The sequence below is a fragment of the Leptonotus elevatus genome, chromosome 1 (assembly GCF_054856555.1).
Source record: "Leptonotus elevatus isolate MCC_2025b chromosome 1, RoL_Lele_1.0, whole genome shotgun sequence".
Classification (NCBI taxonomy): Eukaryota; Metazoa; Chordata; class Actinopteri; order Syngnathiformes; family Syngnathidae; genus Leptonotus; species Leptonotus elevatus.
The window spans coordinates 21,823,356-21,846,892 of NC_141239.1; the positions used below are offsets into that span (position 1 = coordinate 21,823,356).

The window sequence follows — 23,537 nt, forward strand, 5'->3', positions numbered from 1 at the left end:
CATGTTGGAATTTTTTGAAAGCGGCCTAATGCCATTGACGAGTATTAAATGCAATGTAGGCGTGTCATACAATCACTATAATATAAGCATACCTTCGAAGTATGAATGTTTGATACCGCTTTTTTTCCAGACCGATACGATGCAATGTACTGATACCACCCGTACTTATGATATGATAAAAATTCAATTAGTATGAGAGTTAATTGTGAACAAAACCCTTTTTGTTTTTCTGACGCACATGATGATTCACCAATGTGTCAAACGGCCCCAGTGTTGCAAAGAAGATTTATCAGATACCATAAATATCGGTGGCTGGTATTGCCATCCTTCACGAGTACCTTGAAATTGATACCTGGTATCAATGCTTGCTCATCCCTGCTTGAAAGTTATTCATAGTAGCACTAAAAGCACAGATTAATAACATGATAGAAATACATACAATGACAGTAAATAATCTAAACTCACTACATGTTTAATTTACATGATGGCTCTTTTATAGATACATACATAACGACAAGAAATAATCCACAAAGAAGCCCCTGGCACACTTGATTGCAGCATGTGTCATATAAATAATACAATCACTCCTGTTAACACTAATTCAAGATTACTGACAGCTTGCACAATACCGATAAACTGAATGGCTAGAAATAATCCAGAGTCAATAAAAAAAAGTATTCAGCATGCTTGGTCTCGTATATGCTGATGCTCAATGTTTATTTGATTGCGTCTCTTGACATTTAGTCATGATAATTTACACCTTGCACAATAGAAATAAATAGCTTTTAAAAAATAATGCACATAATTACAAAAAAATAGTCTACAGTGTGTCCGTTTGCCATGTATGCAATACTTTGTAAAATCATCTCTTGTTTTGTCAGTTTTTCATGATGATCGCCACCTTGTATATATACTGTATACTTAAACACAAGAAATAATCCATGGCACGGTTGCTCACAATTTGTCATATAAACAATACAATCTAATTTTTACATTTAGTCAGAATTACTGACACTTTGCCAAATAGCAATAAACTGACTAGCTAGAAGTAATCCACAGAGTCAATTAAAAAAAAAAGAGGATTACATTTAGTCAGGATTACTGACACTTTGCCAAATAGCAATAAACTGACTAGCTAGAAGTAATCCACAGTCAATAAAAAAACAAAAAGTGGATCCGCAATGTGCATGCCACCTTTATTTGATTTCTTCCAATACAGTTTTTCATGATAATTGACACCTTGCTTGCACGATAGAAATAAACATTTTAAAAAATAATCCACAAAATTACAAAAAGTAGTCCACGGTGTGCAATGTATGTGTTGCCAGTTACTCATGATAAGCGTCACCTTGCATAATAGAAATGACTACAAATAATCCACAGAGTCAAACAAAAGTCTGCAGCACCCTCTTCAGAAATAGGCTGTTTTATGATTATGTTATCACTCCTCTAACAAATTATTAATGGTACTGCTACCTTGCACAATAGAAAACAACAGAATGAGCAGTAATAATCCACAGTAAAAAAAAAAGTTTACCCAGTTTGTGTTGTATAAACATGATCATGCTTACTCCTGATAACTGCCACAGTGTGCAATAGAATTAGAAATAATCCCCAAAAGTAAAACAACAACAACAGTGCGCTCTATTACATCATATAAACTATGTGATTGATCTTATCACCTGTTATTCATGATAACCACCGGCTTGCACAATAGAAATAAACAATACAAATGGATTTTTAAAAAAAGGGAGTCCTGAACTAGATCTGCCTGGGTCAGCGTTGTTTTATCAACATATGATACTAGTGTGGAATGTTTAGCTTACTTGCATCGTATCACAAAGCAGGAAATGAAAGGATTGACATTGAAAACAAGCCGATTTCTTTCCACCGTTTTGCCTCAGACTGCCACTCCGGACACGGATTTGACGATAATGCCCGTCTTCCTTGGGGGAGAAATAGCTTTCAAGGTCATGACGGGCACCAGAATATTGTTCACAGGGATTTTTGGACTAGTGTGGAAAAACATTTGGGGGTTGCTGTTCTCCTTCCAGCATTTTGTCATGATTATTATTCAATAAAGTAAAAGAGCGAGGGGAAAAAGACGCTTGCTTTTTGTTTTCTTTTCAGCGGAAAGTTGAGCAGTTGAGTTGCCCTCCCCTGAACCGCCATCACGACTCGGGTCATAATTTTGTCGATATATCAGCTGTTGTCACTGTCGGCCATGCATGCCCTTTTTATCGTTCACCATACCCTCCCTCCCTCCCTCCCTCGTTTTGTTATTTAATCCTGACACTGCGACGGCAGGAATGCGCGTGGCTGACATTTCACGTGTCTCCATGGTTACAGGCCATCGTGGACACAGTGAACAATCTCCTGAAGCCAGAGGCTCTCAAGTCGTGGCGAGACATGAATTCCACAGAGCAGACGCACGTGGCCACCATGATGCTGGATACGCTGGAGGAAGGGGCCTTCGTCTTCGCCGAGAACCTCATCGAGCCATCCATCGTCAAAGTGCCCGCCGAGAACATCGGTAAGTGGCTCGCCAATCAGCGAGACCGCCCGTCACTCGCAGCGCTCGGCCTATTACTTCTCTTGCTGGCTGGCCGAGCGCCATGTTTAAGTGAAAGGAGAAATGTCTCTCGCCGCTTGAAGACGAGCGCAATCCTCCGCGGACGCTTTTCTTTCTTTTCTTTTCTTCCTAGTTGATATCAGTCAGGTAAGCCTTCTACCTCATTGATTTTCAATCAGGCAAGTCACCTCATTGAGCGCCGTGCAGCTGGATGAAGTGGGAACAGACTTCCCGGACCTGGAAACAAAGACGCCATTTGAAGTTCATTGTTCCACTCGCTTCCCTCGCCTGCTCCCATAACTGCCAGTTACCCGAGCTGATCGCCGGCTTTGTCCTCGCCGGAGCTCTGATTAATACATTTTTTTTTTTTAATGAGCTGTGGGAACTTCTTAGGTTTCTCTGAAGTAATGAGGAACCTCAGTAGACAAAAGTTGAATTGCAGAGTCAAAGGCCTATTTTTCTCAAGCGTTAAAGGGGGCAGATTCAACAAAATGTGCTTTTTAATTGCTTGTATACAAATAGTTTGGGTCCCTAGAGTGCCTGCCCACTTATCAAGTGTGAAATTATGCAACCAAGTACATTTGTTGTCTCTTGATGACGGTATTGCAACCAGAATTTGTTCCAAAGTCTGGAATAGTAGTATAACTACCAATGCTAGCTTATGCTAATGCATTTGTAAAGTAAGTACAGTAAATATTAATGGAGCAACGGATAAAAAAAACTCACAGATGGATCACAGATTTGAGTCATGGACTGGATCGTTGTTTTTGGATCAGCAAAAAAACAAAAACAGGATGAAAAGAAAAAAAGTTAAATTACCACTGATTGTCACACCCACCTAAGTGGGGCGAAATTTGTTCTCCCCATTTGACCCAACCCCTGAGGGAGTGGTGAGCAGCAGCAGGAGCTGCGCTCTGGGTTCATTTGGTGATCTAACCCCCCAATTGCAACCCTTAATCCTGAGTGTCAAGCAGGGCGGCAATGGGTCCCATTTTTATAGTCTGGCCGGGGATTGAACCCACAACCTTGCAGTCACTGGGCGGACCCTCTAACTACTAGTCCATTGAGCTGGTTCATTGGGTTGAAAACATTCAACTCAAAATGTCAAGAATGGCCGTCCAAGATTTTAGGAACAAAACTTTAAAGTGCGATATAAGGAAGGATAGATACAAGGATACACATGGACCGTAAATGACGCAGACCCCAACGTGCAATATAAAACACATCCTCTTCCTTTAAACATCGAGAGTGAATTACAAACAAATGAAATGAAAAAAAAAAAGCAACAGCCGCCGGACTACTTGCTGTTGCCAGCCGGGCTCTCGCTGTTAGCTGCTGGTCGCGAACGGCAGAGGCTTGTGCTGTATCATACAATGACGGTGCCATTGACTAACGGTTTCTTAGCGTCCTAAATTAGCGATTGAATGATTTTGGGATGACGTTGTGTTGATGTTGGTAGCAACAAACTAATGGCAATAAAAACTGGAAATAGGCGAAGATTAGCCGAAATGTTGAAAAGGCAAGTCAAGCTGGTCGTCACGCCACCACGTGGACCAACTTCAAAATAAAAGTCTACTAAGGCTATTGCATTGGCGTATTATTTGGTAAGCTTTTATTTTGAAGTTAGCCTGTGCGTAGGCAGCATCTTATTTTATATGTTAAAGCCCTTCCACAGTTAACTATAGGCATATAATGATTAAATCTTACCTTTGACACCATGGCGATGTAATTTTTTAGGAAATATTAGGTATTTTGCTGGCTATTTTTGTAACGCGGAAGTAAATCACCCGGTTCGGTATAACCCCGCCTCTCCCCGTGTGGTTGCTGCGCCCCTCTCGTCCTAAACCGGCTGCTGCGCTCACCTGCCACAAAACTCTGGAGAGCTGCTTTCGAGCACTCCTCTGAAGTGGCCACGCAAGAACCGCGCCTTCATTAAATGTGGAAATTGGACGGATGTTCAATTCTTCAATAAACATTAGAAACAAAACGGCTCGTTTGCCGCAATAAATCGTAGTGGAGGGGGAGGGGGAAAGAGAGGGGGAAAAAAAGCCCTGAGTGGGATGCTAACCCAGAGCCCTGTGCTTACAGGGTGAGTGCGCTAGCCACTACACCATTCAGTCAGTTAGGTTTCGACAGTGCATAAATTTGACTTCTAGTTTACACAAGTGTCAGCCACAACCTTTAAGAATTTAAGATGGCCAATTGTCATTGCACTTTGGCATTGCAAATGTGAAGGATAATTGATTGCTTTGAATTCATTTGGACAGAATGTTTACTGATAAAGGCTACTTTTGTCACTATCCTGTTAGCATGGAGGTCTCAGAGAAAGTGGGCGTGTGTTTAGTCGGCATAGGCGTTGCGGAGGTGGGTCCGCACCTAATGACATCATAGAGTGAGCACCCACTCGTTGTCTCTGGTTGGGAGGGGCTGGTGCTTGGAGAGCAGAATGACCTAGAATTGCTCATAGAGGGGCGAATGGAGGAAAACACAATTTCGGAATTAGCATTTTAACATGGCAAAAAAGCTCCAGAAAGTTAATTTTTCACAATACTGTCCCTTTAAATGTCTAAAGGATGTTACCTAATTTACTTAAGTACTTGTTTGAGTCGCCAAAATGCTCCCATACATGTGACTTACCTGATCCATGAGGGTTTTCAAATTCTTCTGCTGCTATTATAGTGAATCTTTTGTCATTTGCCTATTCCCCCAAAAGTGTCTATGAGCGAGACACTGTATTGTCACTATTTGGCTAATTTTCATATTACCTGTCCCCGCACCGAGTTTCATCGCGCATGACTTGACCAGCTACCCTAACTCCACATACACTCAGTGTAGTGTATGAACAACCATGAGTAAAACATATTTTTATCATCTCTACAGGCGCTTGCTTTTTTCCACACTCTCCCCTCTGCCTCCGCTAGTGCAAGCCACAGAATTGACAAAAATAAACACAGTTGTTTTGATGCCCCCGGTGTCACCTCAGATGAAAATACAGGAGACCCCCGTTGTCCTCCACTGGTGTTGTCTCGTTCCAACTGCCGTTTTTTATTTTCATTATCATTTAAAATTTTAAGAAGAAAGCTCAACACACATACTTGCACCTTTCTGTTTGGGCACCAACAGCAGATTGGCAGTGCCAGGGGGCGGCGCTAGATCCGATTCGTGGTCAGTTCACTATATCCTCCCGTTTGTTTCTATCACTGGCAGACATCCATTCATTTCTATACAGCTTATCCTCATTAAATCGCACAACTGCTGTGATAATTTTTTTCAAGGCCCTTTTCTCATATTTTTAACACAAGCAATACATTAATCTGTATTACAATCAGCAGTATCACTTCACAACATTGTATCAATGATATTTACTTAACGCTGCCATCGAGTTTGTTTCCTATTCCCAAGTGTCGCCTGGTGAGCCGAAGTGAACATATCATATCCGACCTCCTTTCACAGGGTGAAAAGAAGCCAGTACGGCTGCTCATATCCAATTAGCAGGTGGCCCAAACAACACCTCCGGGCGAGCGTCAGTATCACTGGAGACTGGTTGCAAGCGCAGAGCTTGAAGTCCAAAAAATCAAGACAGACAGCGAAGGCCAGCGGAGGGCAATCCCTCATCTTTGTCTGTCAGGAGCCATCTATCTACGGAAAGCCAGGCCATTTTCTGGTGCGAGCGTCCTCCTGACCCCGTCGGTAATTTCGCACATCAAAGGCAGCGCCACCCGGCAGCTGGCGCGGCGGAGAGGAGGGGCTGCGGGAATTTGGAGGATTTTCAGAGAGATTTGCTCATGGAGCCCAGAGTTATCCAAAGCCACAGGGGGGGGTAGAGGACGTCAAAGTAAAAGCGCAATGATATTTTTGATCCTATGAATATTTGACATTCATGCGGCAGGAAGGCTTGCACGCTCATCCTTTCGCAAGCACAACCCCTTGTTATTTATTTGTTTTCTATCCAGCAGCCCACAAACACATTTAGCGTTAAATAAATGGCGCCGCATGGGGTCTTGTTCTCTCGCTGGTACAATGAACATCAACATTCACCTGACAGTTGTTTTTTTTGCTCTATTAAACATTGTCTTGTTTTTTTTTCGTTTTATTTCTCCCGTGACTAATGCATCTCTCTCCATTCGCCCTTCTCAGTGATGGATGTGTACGTGGTGAGCACAGACGGCCAGGTGCAGGACTTCAGGTTCCCACAGACCAGCAGGGGCGGATCCACACTTCAGCTCTCCTCCAACACGGTCAAAGTCAACAGTAAAAATGGTGAGAGCACGCAATAGCCTTTATTATTATGCGTTAATGAAGATGTAAACATTTAAATAGATACTTTTGGGATGGACTTGTAGAATCTTTGCTGTTTGCCCTGAAGCATTGTACAGACACAATGTGCTGCATATGGGAAGCATTGTCCATGCATGCCAGTTGTCTGGCTGAAATATGGGTTCTTAATATGAAAGCATAATTTGCATGAGTCCAGTTTCCTTTAACTTGAACTTTTAACTTCCCATTTGCATTAGGATAAAAAAAAAAAATTGCGTCACCAGCAGTGTTGGGAACATTACTTTAAAAAAGTAATTAGTTATAGTTACTCATTACTTGCTTAAAAAAAATAATAATAATAATTAATAATAGCTAATAAATGAATTACTTCATAAAAAAGTAACTTGTTACCAGGCAAAATAACAATTTTCATCACTTAATTTTTTTTTTTACATCAAACAATTGGGATTTTTAATGTTTTTAAAATATATTATTATTATTATTATTATTATTATATATTTATACAAGGAATTCAAATTAAGTTTGTTAGTTTTTATGTCACACAAATTCCTCACTCCATAATATGACACATTATACAATAATAATAATAATTCATTAAATTTGGAGTGGTGATGTATGTTCTACCACTGCCAGTTACTACTAATAATAATACAAATAAAATAAATACTGGATAGATGGGGATTTGTGGCACATATGTCATCTATAGGTAATTTGTAGACAGTCCGAGCCAGTCCCTCAAGGATTTCCCAGGCATTTTTTATGATTGTTGCGGGCTGAAATAATCAATAATAGATATTTTTTTTAATTGCCAATGCTATTAAAATATACAGTGCTTAGTGGTATCATGGCCAAAATCATAGCCATAATTCCTCAGAATCATCAACTTCTACTTAATCTCTCTGAAAAACATATACTTTTGTACACTTTCAAATATGAGAGTATGGTGATATATCTTCAGTTTATAATTTTACACATATAAAGACGTGTTTAATGAACTGCTCAACTCTAGGCTTAACATGCATCATTCACATACAATTAAAAAAAAACTGATTGACATGGCTCAATTACATAAATACAATTTAATAACACTTAAAACAAGATGATATATACATATATACCATTTTAACAATAAATATGATTGTTAAAATATATATTTAAAAAAACACTATTTAATAACAAACACAACACATAAACACAAACAATAAAATTAATACTAAAATTAATAAACCACTTGAATGTGAACAAGAAGGTATATAAACACACTGAATACAATATGAACATTATAATAACTGATTAAAGCTTACTTTAAAAATAATAATAATAATAAACATAAACTGCAACATAAAAAAACACATAAACATGATAAAATTAATAAAATAAAGATATTAAACAACGGTGTGTCCACTAACAGAAGTACAGGTCACACGTTAAATCCATTTTTAAAAAATTATAGAAGCCCACGCAAACTATTAACTACCCCCACGCATGCAGAAAAAGCAAATCCCTGAAGTGTCATCTTTCTTTTGCTCGGAGGTTGATTTCATGCCTGCGTGTGTGTTCTCCTCCCCCGCCGCTTTCATGAGCGTGATGTGTTGCAGGTGTGGCCAAGCTGGTCTTCGTGCTGTACAAACACCTGGGTCAGTTCCTCAGCACGGAGAACGCCACGCTGCGGGGCTTTGGGGACGCCGGCAAACATAACCTCTCCCTCACGGTCAACTCCCACATCCTCTCCGCCTCCATCACCAAGGAGTCCAGCCGTGTGTTTGTGGCCGACCCCGTGATCTTCACGCTGGAGCACCTGGACGTAAGACACCCCCCCCACACACACTTCGCCGCACTCGCGAGACCGCAGCTGCGCGCGCCTGAATCCGGCGTTCTCCAACGAAAGCCATTAGAATAAAGAAGGAAAACATCAATGTTGTGCTTGTGTGTCACACGTAGCAATTATCAGAGATCAGAGGAACAGACGAGTGGAATCCGAGTCGACTTCCATCTGCGCATTACCATAGTAACCCTCGTTGCATCTTGTCTCGTCGACTTTCTTTTATTGCCTAATTTGGATCTCTTTCATGCGCTTCCTTCCCACCATGGCGCGCACTCAAAGAATATAAATTGACACTTATTTGTACAACACGCGCTCCCCTTGCCCGCTGCACATCCTCCGGCGCAGTCAGAGGCTTGAAAATGTACAAGGTGTGGCCATGCATATTGCAGCGCGCCGCTCATGTATGATTAATTGCTTTTTTTTTCTTTTGCTTTTTTTTCCCCCGCAGAAGGAGCACTACTACAATCCCAACTGTTCCTTCTGGAATTATTCTGAGCGGAGCATGATGGGATATTGGTCCACTCAGGGCTGCAAACTGCTGGACACCAACAGGAGCCACACCACGTGCTCCTGCAATCACCTCACCAACTTCGCCATCCTCATGGCCCACCGCGGGAACGTGGTAAGCGTGCTCCTCTCGTACAACCGAGACCAGTGGTTCTCAAAGTAAACATCAATAAGAAAGTATAAAGTAAAAAAATAAAGGCCATCAAATACGCGCTAGCACTTTCTGCAGTTGAGAAAACAAACGCCCCCAAGGCACTGTTTGAAGAAATACAGTATTTAAATACAAAGTATTTTCCCATGCCCAAGCCCTTCACAAAAATAAATCACTTGTAATGTCCATAAATGAATGACGCAGCTGGAATAAACACCTTGACCTATTAACATTATATTAGTACACAGTAAAGTTCTTAAGAGTTAATTTTACTCTAAAAAGACTACATTTGGTCCCAGTCTAAACTAGAGTAAACTTTACACTTGGAAGAGAGTCAAATATTTAAAAAATAAATCACTCAAGGGTTGAGGAACGATCACAGAACCTTCAGGTTGGGAGATGGGCCAATCAACCCACTGAGCCATGCTGGCTCTATTGTGTGTTAGTATATTACTGGTGTCAGGTGGAATCCTCAAACCTCCGACCATTTTTTTTGGTCTCCTTTCACCAGCAATGTTAGGCATGGCATAGCTCAAGTGATAGAGTGGCTGTCTCCCATGCTGAAAGTTGGGGGATTGTTGCTGAAGCCTTTACCTTTACTGAACCGTTTTTTTGTTTAATTTAATTTTTTATTAAATATATAATATTTTACTCTCTTCCGAGTGTAACATTTACTCTGTTTAGAGTGGGACCGAATATAGTAATAAATGTACTATGTATACTCATACCTCAATGCCTCCTCCAATAATTTATAAAATATGTTATTTACGTCATTAGTCTACCCTTAGCAACTAAAAATAAAGCGGGTTACATAATTAATTTGCGGTAGAGTTGCCCACAAAGAAACACCTCCCCTCCAATAGACACCTCAAACAATTAACAGGAATCTAGCATGTCTTCTGTAAAATTATCTGTGTCGGCCCGATACGTTTGATACATCCGCAAATCCTCATATGTGTCAGAAATAACGTTTATGTTTTACAATGTTTTCTCATTGTTTTAAAGGAAATTTTTATAGATCAAAAGTACGAGAGATATTGGTGAGTACTCGGACAATATTCAGTCTAAAAAAAGTGGTATCAAACATCCTCAGTAAAAAAATAAAGGCCTTCTCTCTGAATAATACTTTCAGGAAATAAGTTATTTTAGTCTATGCCCATGCCCCGCCCCTCAATAAAGTAGCTTTTGAATGATTGTGTGTCTTAAAATAAATACTTCCCCTCCAATAGATCCATCAACTAATCGTTCAATACCCCACCCTTAACAAAAATGGGTTAAGTGGGCTTGTTAAATAGTCAAGTGCTGGGTGCTTTATCCATCAGTAAAAAAAATTTTTTAAAAATCAAGCAACAACAGAGCACACAGTCAGTGTCAAGCTTCACAAGGAGAAAAAACAGCACACACAAAAAAGAGAGCGAAAGAAAAAACATCAACAACAAAAGGATAAAGTCCAATTCTGCCTGAAACGGAATGGGAAGAAGAAAACTTATTTAATCCCACCCCCATCTCCCGTTCAAAATTCCAAGCTACACTGCTACTTAACCTTAAGACTCAATAATAACAAGTACCCAGAGAGCAATAATTATTAAATAACCAAGGAAAAAAATTAGAATACAAATGATTTAGCATGGTGGCATTACCATAAGAAACAATAAGTGTTACGAGTTTAACAACACAAATACACAAATGTGGGAAGTAAACACTACTAACACTGGTAGGACAGTATATACCAGAAATGGTAATAAACGATATACCAACAATGATAACGAACAAAATACAGATAATGGTGATAAAAAAAAATTCGAGTAGTTCTGATTTTCCGTAGCGTGAAATCTCCATATCCTCTCAATGTATGAGCACAAACTCTAATTGTGAAAAATGTTTGTACATTAGCCGAGAATAAAGGCTTTGTATAAAATTATAGATGTATAGTATTTCACAAGACCGTGAAATTTTAACAATTTAGATTGAATAAACAAATTATGCGTGTGCTCCAGAAAACCTTATGAATGACACGCAAAGCACGTTTCTGTATTGTGACTAATGGATTAATTGCATTTTGGTATGCGTTTCCCCAAACTTCGATACAATATGTGAGGTATGGAAGAACCAAGGTGCAGTATAAAACACGAAGTGCATACTCATCAAGATATTGCTTTTACTTTATTTAAAATTGCTAAGGTTTTTGAGATTTTTTATGTTACATGTCTGACGTGCGGTTTCCAAGACAATTTACTATCAATTATTACTCCCAATAATTTATTTTCAATAACACTTTCAATTGGCGGATTATTTGTAATCCAGAATCCATTTTTCGATTACCAAACAGCATTGCTTTAGTTTTGCTTATATTTAAGGATAATTTATTTATGCTCATCCATTTTTCAATATACATAACATGGTTCATTGTAGTTATGAGTTCATTATAATTATCACTGCTATAAAAAATATTGGTATCATCAGCAAAAAGAATAAATGTTAGTACTTGGGATACATTAAAGATATCATTAATATACAAATTAAAGAGTTTTGGCCCCAGCACAGACCCCTGGGGGACCCCACAAGAAATATTAAGTTTATTAGATGTATATTGCCCCATTTTGACATATTGGGCCCTATCCTTTAAATAGCTTTTAAGCCATCGTCCAGCCACTCCCCGAATTCCATATTTTTCAAGCTTATTAAGTAGGATGAATGATTGATTTGAGCTTTTTTTTAAATCAACAAAAACACCAACAGCATATTTTTTCTGATCCAAAGCATTTGTAATATCTTCTATTGCCTCGATTAATGCTGATGAAGTAGTTCTTTGACATCTAAAACCGTACTGACCTTCATTTTAAATTTGATGCTTGTCCAGAAACTTCTCAAGTCGAGAATTGATTTTTTTTTCAAGAATTTTGGAAAACTGAGGCAATAGAGAAATTGGTCTATAGCTGGTTAAACTGTGATTATCATTCTTAAAAAGAGGTATTACTTTTGCAATTTTCATATTCTTGGGAAAACGGCCAGACTGAAAGGATAAATTATAGATACATGTTAAGGGGTTAACAATATTAGCAATAACTTTTTTTACTAATGCCATATTGATATCATGAAAATCTGTGGATAACTTACTCATACATTTCATTATCGTACTTATTACTTCTTGTGTAGTGACTCTGAATTTAGTTTCATGGATGTATCGCATGTTTCGGCTTTATGGGACGGAATTTTTGCAGCCAATTTAGGCCAACATTTACAAAAAAATTATTAGAACTGTTCACAATCTCATGCATGTTATAGATCTCACCTTTTTCATCAAGAAAATAACCAGGGTATGAAGATTTAGGGTATGAAGGGTATATTATTTGCAAATAAAGGCCTCCTCTCAAAAAGACGCCACATAATCTCTGCTCCAATAGATGCTGTGTTTTCTAAAAATCATAAATGTGCATCCTCAAATAGACATCTGTTTTTCTACCATGTCAAACTCCACCAATATTTGATCAAATTTGTTTTTTATACCAATTATCAGACACTCACATGTCTAGTCCGCAAGCATATGTACAAATAATTTAAGCCTCCTCTGAATTAGATGGCAAGTACTCTCTGCAGGGGGGCTGCGGTCCGACCTACATGACGACGACGAGCATGAGAATGGCGCGTCAGCGGGAGCTAATTCGATTATTTCCGGAGGAGGTGCGGAAATGAAGCAGGCCGTCACTTTAAAGGAGTGAAATGGCGGCTCGCACTGAGGCGGTATTGCGGCATTATCGGAGCTAATTATATTTCACTGTGGTCACTGTCTAATATTTCATGCATACGTCGCGGAGAATTGCGCTGAAAACGGGACGACCGCAAGGCCTAAACTTCCCCCTCGTCCCTCTTGTGAAGTGGTTGGCCCAGCATTTTGGTCACAAAATGCAATTACAATTTAATGACATGACGAATGGCAAATGTAGCAAGGACGGCGGCCCTCATAAATGCGGGGGATCAGTTTGTGGCTGATTTAATAATACGTCCCCCGCTCGTGAACCCTGTCCCCCGTCATCTGTCTTAACCTCAACCTTAACCGCAGCTTGAAACCAGAGCCCCCCGAGGCAGGGCTTAGCCTCTCGCCAATTGCCTTCGCAGCACCTCCGCCACGGCCCTCGCCCTCAATAAAAGTGCAAATATCACAGGAGGATTTGCCCGACTTGCAGGAGTGATATTTTGTGCGCGGCGCTCTGCTATTTACACATTTGTGTGGATACAGGCTTGCTTTTTAGATCTTTGACCTCAGAAAGATGAAACCACCACAAGTAGCTCTGTGTTACAGCTCACTCCAAATGGCACTTGCAGACCTCCGGCAAGGCCAAACAAGCCTGACCAAATTGTGCAACTTTAAATAGAAACCTCCTGCACGTCGGCATTTTGTCGACAACATTCAGTCTACAATGAACACCTCCCCTTTAATAGACACTTTTAGCAATTGACAGACATAATTAGCTCCTCTGGTAAACGATCCATGACACATCCCGAACAAGCGGGCAAAACTGCTTCAACCATACACAGACATGATAGATGCCATACCTCAAATAATCAACAGGTGCATTACTTCAAACTCTACAGGAAAAATAAATACCTCCCTTCAACTGGACTTTTCTGTTGACCAAATAACAGCCATGTCAAACTTGACTGAGTACAAAAGCATTTCAAAAATAAATAAATAAATGCCTCCTCTCAAATAGACGGTGTCTATGTTCTGCAGTTAAGTAGATAAATGCCCCCCCACACAAAAAAAACATTTTTATTTGAGGAATCATACGCATTGACAAAGTATCAATGTATTTTCAGTAATGTATACAAGCAAGTCTAGCTCCACTCATACACTATAATTTTTATAAAAATAAATGCCTCTCCTCAAATAGATGCCTAGCATGCTCTACAACTGAGGAAATGCCTCTCCTGCCACTATTAAAGGAACTGTACGCGTTGACAAATGAAGGCACATTCACCAAGTAGGGGACACAAACTTGTCTAGCGCCACCTATACACAAACATTTGTAAAAAAAAAAAAAATAAATAAATAAAGACCTCTCCAATGGATGCCTAGTACTCTCTGCAGTTGAATATATCAATGTCTCCCCTGCCCCAGACACTATTGAAGGAATTGCGCACGTTGAAAAATTAAGGTGCATTAACAACAGATAATTAACGAACTTGTCTAGCACCACGCATACACAAGTCAAAATAAAGGCCTCTGAGATAGATGTCTGTTGACGAAATATATCAATAAATAAAATAAATGCCCCCCAGTAACTAAAATCATTCCTGCTTACAATGCCTTATGTCTTTCAGGATGTTAGCAAAATTGGAGAAATGGCTTTCGCTCAAATATACAGTTTTAAAAAAATTATTGAAATAAACACCTAACCTCAAGTAGACATTTTCCATTCCTCTGTCAATTAAATCATGCTACGTCTTGCTTGGCAGTTACACAAACATTTGTATAAATGAATACCTCCTCTCAAATACAGACTTGCTGCAAATGAATTAAAACAGCCTTCATTTGAAGAAAAATACCTGCCTGCCCATCCTACCCCTTGACAGAGTTGAGTGTAAATGGGGTTTGCCTAATCCTGCATACAAAAAAACAAATGTCCTTGGCAGAGGTAATAATGCCCGCTAATCTCTCTCATTTGAATAAGCAAGGTAAGGCATCTTTACTTATATAGCGCATTTCATATGCAATGTGCTTTACATAATTAAAAGTACATTTAAAAACAAAAGAGCTGAAGACATTTAAAACAAAGTATAAGCTTACTAAAAGAATGTACAGTGTTGGAAGAATATTTTAAAATGTATTCCATTTGTGTGCAGCACAACGGCTAAATGCTGCCTCACCATGCTTGCTTTCAACTCCACTCATTGACCCTACTAGGGTTATATTCGTTTAGCATTTCTTTAAAGTACTCACATTCCCAAATACTTGTAAATGTAACAGTAAAATGAAGTAGGCTGAAAAGGTTTTGTTCTTATTGTCATGACCTTTCCATCTCTCCCTACAGGGCAAGGGGAGCGTCCACGAGCTGCTCCTCACCGTCATCACCCGGATGGGCATCGCCGTGTCGTTGGTGTGCCTGGCCATCAGCTTGTACACCTTCTGCTTCTTTAAGGGCCTGCAGAGCGACCGTAACACCATCCACAAGAACCTCTGCCTCAACCTCTTCGTCGGCGAGCTGGTCTTCCTCGTGGGCATCAACATGACCGAACCCAAGGTAACCACAAACGAGTGGGAGGGATTAACGAATTGTCTGTAGCTGCGAATGTGTGATTCCACCGTAATTCTTCTCCTTCTCCTTTTCCCATCAGCTGGTGTGCTCCATCATCGCCGGCGTCCTCCACTTCTGCTTCCTGGCGGCCTTCGCCTGGATGTGTCTGGAGGGCGTGCAGCTGTACCTCATGCTGGTGGAGGTGTTCGAGAGCGAGTTCTCCCGCCGCAAGTACTACTACCTGGCCGGCTACCTCTTCCCGGCGGCGGTGGTGGGAATCTCGGCGGCCGTCGACTACCGCAGCTACGGCACGGCGCGAGCGTAAGTGGCGGTGATTCTTCCTCAACCACCCCCCCCCCCTTCCCCCCGCCATTTGGTAATGATAGTGATACCACAAAGAGCAGTGTACCTCGCTCTGGCCCGGCAGCAAATTTACACCCTGTCACTGGCTAGGAGTAAAGCCGCAACACTAATGAATGCGCCGGCTTGCTACTCTGACCTACAGGGCTTTTTATTCTTTGCACACGGGTAATTGCCGACCTTGTCAGTTAAAACTTTATGTGCTTCTTCTGTTGGCCAGTTAAAAGAAGAAGAAAAAAACATGATTTGTAGCACTGCTGTGCTCTAATTTAGGGAATTATTTATTTCTTTATTTTCCGTCGTCATTCCTACAGATTTAGCACACATTTGTAACGCTGGGTACTTCCTCACTGACAGCGGTTGCACCAAGGTCAATTTTACACTCTTTTCCCCAAAAATTGGAATGGTGAGGCCAGTTCCATTTGGGTTTGACAACATTAGATGAATGTGAGACAAAAGACACATTTCAGCTTTTATTACATCTGGATCATATACCTAACTTAGAAGACCTTTTGTTCAAGCGCACCTATTTTTCTTGTGAGCAATGGCATATACGACCGCCCAGATGTGTCCATCCATCCATATTTTCCATTTCTTTCATCCGGGGTTAGATTGCAGGGGCAGCTGCCTAAGCAGCGAAGCCTAGACTTTAATTTACCCAGCCACTTCGGCCAGTTCTTCCGGTGGGATCCCAAGACCTTCCCAGGCCAGAGAGACAGTCTCCCAAGTATGACCCGGGTCAACCCGGGTTCTCCTCTTGGCTCATGCCCAGAACACTTCACCATCCTAAATAGATGCCCAAGCCACCACATCTGGTTCCTCACTTCGGCAAGCTCTTCCTCGGTGGATCCCAAGGCCTACCCAGGCCAGCTGGGAGATGGTCTGTCCATTATTCTCTGGGTCGTCCCGGGGGTCACCATCCTAAACAGATGCCCAAGCCACCTCATCTAGTTCCTCACATTGGCCAACTCTTGCTGGGAGGGATCGCAAGGACTTCCCAGGCCAGCTGGGAGACGCAATTGCTCCAGTATTTCCTAGGTTGTCCCAGGGGTCTCCCCCTGGCCCCTGCCCGTAACACTTCATCATCCTAAACAGATGCCCGTGCCACTTCACCTGGTTCCTCTCAATGCAGAGGAAGAGCAGATCTACTCTGTAACTTTCCCGGATGACTGAACTTCTAAACCTCAGATGCGTCTTATTGCATTAAATATTCAAACAAGAACTGCTGACCCACTTTCTGTTTTGTTTTTGGATTTTTTATTTAACCTGTGAAGACTAGTTTGAGAGGTGTAACCAACATGTAAACCGAAAAGCTGTCTGTGTGTGAAGAAAAATAATCTAAATACAAATTAAATTGAAAACTGAGTATTCAGTTCGAGAAGAGCTGAACCACAACAAAAATCAATGGAGCCCCGATATCTCAATTCACTCTGGCAACCGAGAACAAAAATGAAGTTACTTTCTTCCCACTTTGAACTGGAGGTTCTCATGCGGCTGTTTAGTGAACATGAAAACATTTGATAAAGCAAAAAATAAAACTGCTGCAGCATCGAAGGACAGAGAAGCAGCGAGGGAGCAAAGTTTGAATGCATTCCACTTTTTAATGCACTGATTTTACGTTTAGTCAGTCACTTTAAAACAACACATAGTCAATACAATCTTATTTTCATTGAGGTGCAATCCGGCGACACTTGGAAGCAGTTTAAAATGGAATATAAAAAAACATCCTTCACTTAGATTTTAGTCATACTAATTGACATTTGACAGCTGCTTAAGTAAATATTCATTTATATTTAACACATCTTCATTTACCACATTTTTATTTATATATTTGTTTGATTGATTTGTATAGCAAAATGTGAACGTCTATTTGAATTCATGACAAACATAAGATGGCCATTTCAGTTCCACTCACTTTAAGGGGATTTGTGTCCCATTCACACTACGTTTGGAAGCTAAAATGACATCCACTATAATGAGTCAGGGTGGGAAAACCTTTGGGCTCAAATGTGACATTAGATTTTTAAATGGACAGATGGGCCCAATCGTATTACATCATCAATGTTGTGTGGTCACTTGGACCACTGCGGCCTTTTACGCTGAGACGTAACCTTGCTTTGATATTGAGGTGATTTAATGAGCAATCCCTTTTTGTCATCGTCAGGTGCTGGCTGCGGGTGGATAACCATTTCATCTGGAGCTTCATCGGGCCGGTCACTTTTATCATTGTGGTAAGTTGAGTTTCTGCGAAGTAAAACACTGTATGAATTTTTTGTTGTTTGCTTTTTCTTTCTTTTTTTGTAATGCAAGCCGTCTGCGGATCAATTTGCATGAAAGCCAAGCGGCGCCATTAGCGCTGCTGACACGAGAACATCAGCGGCGTCCACTCGGCCATGAAAAATCCTGCGCAATCAGAAACAACTTAAAAGGTTGCGCTGAGGAGAAGGAGGAGGAGGACGGTCTCATCAGGAGTCGTCTCGGGCGTGAAGGTCATTTGCTCGGTGGGAAAACAAGATGGAAGCGGCGAGTGGGTGGGCCGTACGACCTTTAGCGGAGGATCATGTCTCGGCCTTTTGTTTGAACCCACTCTTCAAACAATACATAACACTGAATGTTTACACTGCATTTATACTAGTTAGCGGTAGGGATGCACCAATACTATGACACAAATACCACTTCACCAGCCTGACAACCATGTCAGCGACGGAGTCCCACAAGTTGTAAATAGTATTAGTATAAGAAACATTAGTGTTTTGTCCTTAAACAATATTTTGTTAAAATAAAACTCATTTTCATCACATTTGCAAAACATTAGGGCATTATCTACAGTAGTATCGGCACTTGAAGTATTTGAAATTGGTCTAAAAAAAGTGGTATTATCTAGTTTGAGGCGTAACAAACAATAAATAGCAATGACTACATTGCATTTAAAATAACAAATTAAACTTTATACTAGGGGTGTCCGGCGATTAAAAAGTTTAATTGTAATTTATCGCATGACATCAATAGTTAACTCATGATTAATCACAAATTTTAGATCTGTTCTAAATGGACAATAAAATATTTTTATTTTGAGTTTTCATACACTTAACATAAAAGTGGAAAAAAAATTAAAATAGAAATATGGCTGCATCTTTTAGTCATTGATACAGTAAATTTCATAATAATTCATAAAATTGTTCAAATTAAAAAGATGTACTGTACTGAAAAAAAGTGTGATATTGATTGTTAAGGTCATTTTTCTGCCACTAGATGGCATAATTGCATTTCATCACCCTCGGTCGATTTGTAAGACATTGGTGACAGCGCAGTGAATTTTTCTTTTCATATTAAGAGCTATCTAAACTTTAACATGAAGTAACTTGCTAAATTTTTCAGATTTCACATTAAAATTGTAAAATACAACTTGACCCCAGTCTCCACTATTTTTGACACCACTACTTTAAACTAACTTTTTAGGAAAACAGTAATTGCATTATTTGTAGCTAGCTATATATATATTTGTTTTCAATAAGTCCTCTGCAAATGGTATTGTGATAGCTTAAATCCTATCTGCTAGAGCTTGTTGCTGATGTCACTAACAGTTGCTATATTGCGATATTGCAAGTGGCCGATGACACAGAGGAAACACGGACACGCATCCGTACACAAAACTGCCATGTCCGTCTGTCCATAGCTTGGAAATTCATGCGTAGCCTCAAAGCTCCATTTTGGCAGCGATGCTTATTTTCACTTGAATTTGGCAGGTGAGTAAGAAAGACCCTCAGAGCTTAAACGCCCCCTCCTGTCCATTTTATCGGATGTTGTAGTCAGCGCCTTAAATGCATCATGCAGACAAAAGTCAACCGTAGCGGAACCCCGAGACCAAACCATCCAGAATACGGTGTCCTCGCCTTCCGGTCATTGACTTTCCTCGCACGCTTCCTTTTATTTCTGCTGCAAACAACCTTTTCCGCTTCGCAATGCACTCCTACGGGAATATAGTGCAGGAGATTTCAGGGTACTCGGGAGTTCACTTTGAATGAGAAATCCGGCAAAGAAGAAAAGGCTTTATTCTACTTCCAGAGGTAGATTTTCTTTTTTCAGTGTACAATTTATGGATGCTAGTATTTGGCCAATTGTGCAATATTGAGAGCTTATCAAGCCTAGTGGACAGTTTGATTGATTACGATTCCAACTTCTTCTTTTTGTTTTGTTTTTTTGTTTGAAGGGGATGGGCCTTTTGGAGTGAGTTTGGTTTTGAAGAACTTCCCATCAACTACCATTGCGATGAGCGGAATTTCTATTTTCTCCTGATTTCCTGCATATTTCTCTTCTATACTACAAAATAGTATACCGTATTTCCTCAAATAATGTTTCCAACACTAATGGATGCCATGTCTCAATTGGTTTCCAGTGTGTGTCATCTTCCTTCAACACAGTACATTTTTTAGAGTAAATTTTAATCTAATCTGAGTCTATTTGGTCCCACTCTAAATAGAGATAGTTAAATTTTACCCAAAGTATTTTTTAGTGTCCACAAAATAATTTGCCAATCACATGAAAAAACCTATTTAAGATTTTTCACTTAGAAATTCTCTAAGTACATTTTGCAAGGAGAGTTTTTAACTAAATTTTACTAGTTTATTTAATTTTTAAAAAAGTTACACAAAGGTTGAGGAACAAACTCACGACCTTCACCTTGGAAGACTGCCACTCTATATCCAACAGGAGTTCAGAAGATTCCAGCTAACACGAGTGATATACTAACACACAGTTGCGTGGCTCAGTGAGTAGATTGGCCATCTCCCAACCTGAAGTTGTGGGCTTGTTCCTCAATTATTGAGTGACTTTTTCTTCTTTTTTTTCTTTTTTCCCCCTTTTTTTTTCTTTTTTTACTCTCTTCCAAGTGTAAATTTGACTCTATTTAGTGTGGGGCCAAATAGACTCAGTTTAGAGTACATTTTACAGAATTCTTCATAACTAAATTCTATATAACTTTAATTGCATCAGTTCAGAATAATGATGTTATCCACTAAATAAACACCTTACTCAAATAAAATATTTTTGTTTTACTTACCTTGGTGGAAAAAAATACGCCTCAAATAGTGGTCCTACTTTCATAGACGCCATAAATTAAATTAAACTAAATAAACACATTCCTTCAAATAAGGCCTCCTTTTACAAATAGAATATTTCCCGCCTCAAGGAAAAGAAAAAAAAATAACAGGTAGTATCTGTACTGACCTTGGTTAAAATAAATACTGTATTTCCTCAAATAGTGGTCCGTACTGTAATAAACTCCATGTCTTAATTACTTGCTGCCATCTATGAAATGTGGCTCCTCAAATAGGTGCTTCCTCTACTCACTCAATATCAATTATCTCACTTCAACAATACTTTTGTCTATGAACGGACATTTTAGTGGTAACCGCTCAGCCCACTTGAACTCCTTTGCGAACCCAAACAGCAGCACATGAAGAGTCCCTCAGTTGAATTAGAGTGCGGGCTCTCACCACGTTATAAACGGGATTCCTGGGCGGTATTAAACCAACCATAGGGTTTTGTTTTTTTAGTTAAGAATTTTCAACAAAATCTTTAGAAAGGAAGATAAAGACCTCTACCCGAATACATTTATTTAGATGCCGCGCCCCCATCCGTAGTTGCAAAAATAAACACCTCCTGCCACTGTAAGATGGAATACAGTCAGTAGAGTATATTCCTATCACGCCAGGCAGTTCATCAGTTTTAAATAGGCAGGCACAGTTTCTTTTGTCTACTAGGAATTCATTTCAAAGGTGTTATGCGAAATTTAAGCCCGTCTCTTTCCCTTTCCCCACGCTGGCTCCGAGCCCTCCGGTGCTTCCCGACACACACGTCCAGGAATGTTGGAAAACATTACGGGGTGAATGGCTCGAAAAATATGGCACCTCACATTCATTCTTTTCCCCTCAAGTGCTTGTCTGGAGCCTTTTGTCTGTGCCTTACTGATCACATTTACTGCTGCATGTGTGCGCGCGCTGCAGATTAAGCATATTGTCATCTATGCTGAAGATCAGCGCCGCGGGAGGTCGAGCGCTCGCATTAACCTCTTGTTAACCCCCGCCGCTGTTGCTTTTCCACCCCCCGGAAATCTTAATGATCTGCTGAAGTATTTAATTTTCCGCTAGGTAAAGGTCCGCCGGCGTATAACGGTAGTCGTTTTAGCGATTGAGACAAAACGAATCTGGACGAGAGCCAGTCGATGACGGAATCCGACACCGCTCTAAGTGCATCGCGTCGCAGTCTTGACACGTGTTTGTTTTGACAGGTCAACGTCATCTTCCTGGTGGTGACCATGTACAAGATGGTGAAGCATTCCACCTCCATGAAACCCGACTCCTCCAGGCTGGGGGGTATCAGGTGAGGAGAGTCCCTCGAGGAGGATCAGGTGTTGTTCAGCCTAAAAACAGACAATAATACCGTACTGCTACCGAAAATCTAAAGATATATTTCCATTTAAAAGATGTACAAGTTCGGCGTTACAGCCATTTTATGTCGAGGTTGTACAGCGTTGACGTATGGAATGCAACCTGGCAGGTTTTCTGACTAACATGGCAGCTCCTGGTAGGCAGATGTGCCGTGACCACAAATATACAATGGTTTACGGTTACTTGGAAGACGTAGCACAAAAGTCATGTGGGCAATGAGCCACATGCTGCTTCACCAAAGACATTATTATCCGATCACACGTAAGAGCCTGCTCTGGTCAATTTCCATTACAACCAGTGAAGACTTGGCGCGGGGCTTTAGGATTTCATACGCTAATAGATTTTAAATTCTGGAACAGCTCACAGTCCAAAGCATACCACATCGCGTGCTGGAGTCAGTGAGGTGTGTACGTAATCAAATTCAAACTAATGCTACAAAAGGATGGATGGTTATGTAAATTTAGTTAGTCATGACGTTTTCAAAACATGAAAATGGCATGTACTTCATTGAGCAAGTTGCCTGACTCAAACCCAATAGAGCATGCTTTTAATTTAGTGAAGACAATAAAGGAAAAAATACAACCAAGCAGTAACAAAAAGAACAAAATTGTTTTAATCCAAGTATTAAAAATGAGTACAGTGTTCCCTCACTACTTCGCAGCTCACTTATTTTCGATTCACTGTTTCGCAGAATTTTATTCAGTTAGTATCCCCTTTTTTTATGCTGCTACACAGTAAATTTATTGGTAAATTTTACTCTAAAAAAAGACTATTCTGTCCCACTCTAAACAGAGTAAACTTTACATTTGGAAGAGAGTAAAATACTTACTCTCTTCCAAGTATAAAGTTGACTGGGACTGAATAAAGTATTTACTCAACAAAATGTAAATATAAACAGCTCTTTCTTTCATTCCACACAATCTGCTACACTTTTAATCAAAATAAAAACTGTTTGGTACGTTTTTAGGGGTGTTAAAAAAAATTGAAGTTAAATGAAAGCAAATCACTTTTCTTTTCTTTCTTTTTTTAACAAACACTACTTTGTGGAAATTCACCTATCCCAGGAGGGCATGTAACGTGTCACCCGCGAAAAGTGAGGCAACACTGTAATTGTCTACATACTTTTGGCCACTGAAAAAGGAATCCAAAGCATAACATG

At 40.1% G+C, this 23,537-nt stretch overlaps 1 protein-coding gene across 7 annotated transcripts in view; it reads left to right on the forward strand.

The window, feature by feature from the left end:
• adgrl2b.1 (adhesion G protein-coupled receptor L2b, tandem duplicate 1) overlaps positions 1 to 23,537 on the forward strand; it is a 157,526-nt gene that overhangs the window by 114,324 nt on the left and 19,665 nt on the right. For all 7 annotated transcript variants that reach the window (XM_086084063.1, XM_086084080.1, XM_086084070.1 and 4 more), the window contains 8 exons: positions 2,350 to 2,533; positions 6,710 to 6,832; positions 8,449 to 8,654; positions 9,124 to 9,297; positions 15,366 to 15,575; positions 15,670 to 15,890; positions 18,094 to 18,160; positions 22,219 to 22,310. In XM_086084063.1, coding sequence (XP_085940189.1) covers positions 2,350 to 2,533; positions 6,710 to 6,832; positions 8,449 to 8,654; positions 9,124 to 9,297; positions 15,366 to 15,575; positions 15,670 to 15,890; positions 18,094 to 18,160; positions 22,219 to 22,310 — 1,277 coding nt within the window. The remainder of the gene's footprint in view (positions 1 to 2,349; positions 2,534 to 6,709; positions 6,833 to 8,448; positions 8,655 to 9,123; positions 9,298 to 15,365; positions 15,576 to 15,669; positions 15,891 to 18,093; positions 18,161 to 22,218; positions 22,311 to 23,537) is intronic.